The 3314-nt window shown below is 35.1% G+C and overlaps 1 protein-coding gene across 1 annotated transcript; it reads right to left on the bottom strand.

The window, feature by feature from the left end:
* Window positions 1–250: 250 nt before the first annotated feature.
* On the bottom strand, window positions 251–2621 carry LOC110639684 (transcription factor DIVARICATA). The gene is made up of 2 exons (XM_021790769.2): window positions 1337–2621; window positions 251–992 (listed from the first exon to the last, which is right to left on the bottom strand). The coding sequence occupies exons 1-2, from the start codon at window positions 1765–1767 to the stop codon at window positions 491–493; spliced, it is 933 nt and encodes a 310-aa protein (XP_021646461.1). The 5' UTR covers window positions 1768–2621; the 3' UTR covers window positions 251–490.
* Window positions 2622–3314: the final 693 nt, after the last annotated feature.

The raw sequence follows: 3314 nt of genomic DNA on the forward strand, positions 1-3314 counted from the left end.
CGCATTCCATTCACAGAATTTTCTCTCAAGAACAACAATCGATTCAATCAAATACACAAGAAAAATATTAAATCACGCTCTGCATTTGTACTTGATGCTCAATAATTGAAGAGTGTACCATCTAATTTTGACTCTTTTCATCCTCAAGATTAACTATTATGTAAATGAATGGCGATTTTCGTAAGACTCCCAAGTTCAAGCTGAAAAGTTATTGTGAATGGAATCAATTGTCTATCACAACCAGGAGATATTGACAATCAATCAAAAGATGAGCTTCCTTCTTTTAGGTTCAATGATTCAGGTTTGAATATGGAATCACAACACAAACTAACCCATAATTCTGTAAAAATAGTCTAATAACTATGGACTATCATGAGTCTCCTGATTAACATATTCACATATATCCTCAATATGGCATAGACAAAGTATCCAACAACACTTGAGTAACATATGGCATCTCAATACCTTGACAAACCTAAATCCCCCAAACTTACTGGCGTTGCATCGGTTGCATCTGAAAAATCAAATTGTAAGGTGCAAATTGATACCCTGGAAGAGTTCCTCTAAGCAGATTTTGCTCCTGTAGTTTTTGTCCATATGATGATATTCCACATAAAGGGGCCATCAACAAATTGCCATTTGCTTGGCTGAAAACACCAGCTGCTCCTCCGCCTTCATTTTGTGGTTTCCAGTCTATTAATCCTTTGGCCATGCCAACCATTTTTTGTTGTGGCTGTGATTGTAGACTTGTGGTAGAATGATCTGGGGATGATTTCTTCTCATCAGGTGAAGGAGACTTGGTGTCTGGAAGATTGACGGTAGTGATATCATGGATGCTGGACCTTCTCTTATCCTTCCCTCCTGTGCTCTGCCTGATAAAATACTTCTGAGCATGGCTAGCCACCTGAGTTGGTGTTCTAGTGGTCACAAAGTTGCGAGAAATATTTCTCCAGTCCCCTTTACCATACTTTTGCAGACCCATCAGGAACTGCCTGCAATTGACACCAAACAGCACACAATAAATTGCTAGATATTAAAACATGAAAGCTACACATTCATGTAAGTGCATGAAAAAGACATCAACAGTACAGCAATTTTAAATTGTCATATTTCAAAATACTCTGCAAAATCTACTGGAAGAATCTCAATACCATGTTTGGCTTAATTTTTAAACTGACCTTAGCAGAATTAATAACATGTTAGAAGAACAGTAACAAGAACAAGAAAAAGCAGTATTAACTAATTCAAATTTACACATCACTAGCTCTATTGCCAAACTAAAATGTTGGACAGTCGCAGGCACATTATTAGCTCTGGAGTAATGAATGTAATTTACCTATGCTCCTCCTCAGTCCACGGCACACCTTTCTTCCTTTCCTGCTCAGAAGACCTGGCAGCGGTGGTTCTCTTGCCTCCAGGAGTATAATAGTGTCTGAAGCCATCGTATCCTTGATTATTATTGAACCACTCCAAAGTAAAAGCATCACTGCTGCTGTATCCAGGAATTGGGATCAGCCCTGCCTCTATATCACTGACATCTTCCTCCAATTCCCTATACTGTTTGATTACATCACCAACAGTCTTGCCTGGGATCACGGCTGCAACTTTCTGCCATCGATCAGGTTCATCCTTATCATATAAGGCCAGCGCATTCTCAAACTGCTTGTTTTCTTCAGGGGTCCATTTGGTAGCCCTGGTTTCTGGAAACAACCAATTGGAATTCTGAAGATAAGAGGCTGGAGAGAGGATTTCAATTCCCCGATCCATGGTTATTACACTGTACAATAATAAAAGCAAATAGCATAGATATAAATTTATACAAAAAAAAAAAAAAAGAGAGAAAGAAAGGATGCTATATTTCTCCCTCTCTTTGAATATAAAGAGAGAGAAAAATACAGATTGGAAATGCAGCAGAACAGAAAGAAGTGGAGAATTTTAAGACCAAAGAGTCATCAAATCAAGAAGCATTTGAATAGAATCTGAGCAACTTTTTTACGTGAGCACAAATGGAGGAATCTGAAAAAGTCCCAACTTTCCAAAACCCAAGGAAAATTCAAGAAGCAATAACGAAAAAAGAAAACAGATATCAAAATCTATTTTTAATGATAGAAACCCTAGATTAAAGTTCAATAATTTATCAAAAAACCCATCAACAGGTGAAGGAAATAGATATCAAATTCCAGAAAGCAAACAAAACTAAGCCATAAATTTTACAATTTTGAAGCTCACAAAGTAAGATTCAATTCAAGGCATAAGCTTTTGTACAACCCAAAAACCAAAAAACAAAAAAGATGATAAAAAGCCAATGAAAAGGAGAAAGACACAATCGAGAAAAACAGAGGATTCAAGTGGTAGAAGTGGCTAGCAATTTATGCTTTGCCAAGCTTTTGTTCCCTTTGGGATAAAGGCCAAAAACGAAAACAACAAAGCACAGGGTAAAAGGAAGTGAATACAAATATGCCAGCTCCTTATTACTAGTTGCAAGAGAAGGATCTATGGAACAGGATTGAGCAGAGAAGGGAGAGTGAAAAAGAGGTCAAAGGTGTTGAGTTGTGATTGGTGGAAATGGGTTTTGTGGGCGCTGCAGCCAAAGAAAAGTTCCCTACTTATATGTGAAGAGAGAGGGGGTGGCCCAATCCATGGTGTAAACTTTGTAAATGGAAACTCTGTGATTGGTTAGATGAAAGAAGAAGGTAGTTATGGGTATTATTGTAATTTGAGGAGCAAAGGGAACCAAGTACTAGCTTTGACAATGTTGACGTTTAGCTCAAGTGTGGTGACAATGCATGTTTTGTCAATAATGCTGCTTTCAGGAAGTTGGTTCATTTTCATTCATCTCCTCTCTATATGTGTTCCTTTCTCATGACCCACTTAAGGTAACCTCAACTTAGCTACGCTGCTATGTGATTATTGTATAATGTTCCTATTCCAAGTAAATGTTTTTCACCTTGTGTATTTCCAGTTTATAAAATGGTAGATAAAAAAAAAATTATCTTATATCATTAAATATTATAAGTCTAGCTATTTAAAATTTAGATTTTTAACATTGAAATTAAAATTTAAAAATTATAAATTAAAAAAAAATTGTTTGAATAAAAAAAATCAAATTTAAAATTTAAAATAGGGGTGAGTATCTAACAAAATTTTTTTTGATTAAGCTGACTTTAAATTTTAAATAACATAAGTAATATTATTATATTAAACTTTTACTTTTTGAAGTTTTATAATTAAAATCTAAATTCATATTTTTTTTTTTAAATCTCTTATCCAAATTTAAATTCATAACTTCAAATCCATTAATTCTAATACAATCA

This window comes from Hevea brasiliensis, chromosome 5, assembly GCF_030052815.1.
Source record: "Hevea brasiliensis isolate MT/VB/25A 57/8 chromosome 5, ASM3005281v1, whole genome shotgun sequence".
Taxonomy (NCBI): Eukaryota; Viridiplantae; Streptophyta; class Magnoliopsida; order Malpighiales; family Euphorbiaceae; genus Hevea; species Hevea brasiliensis.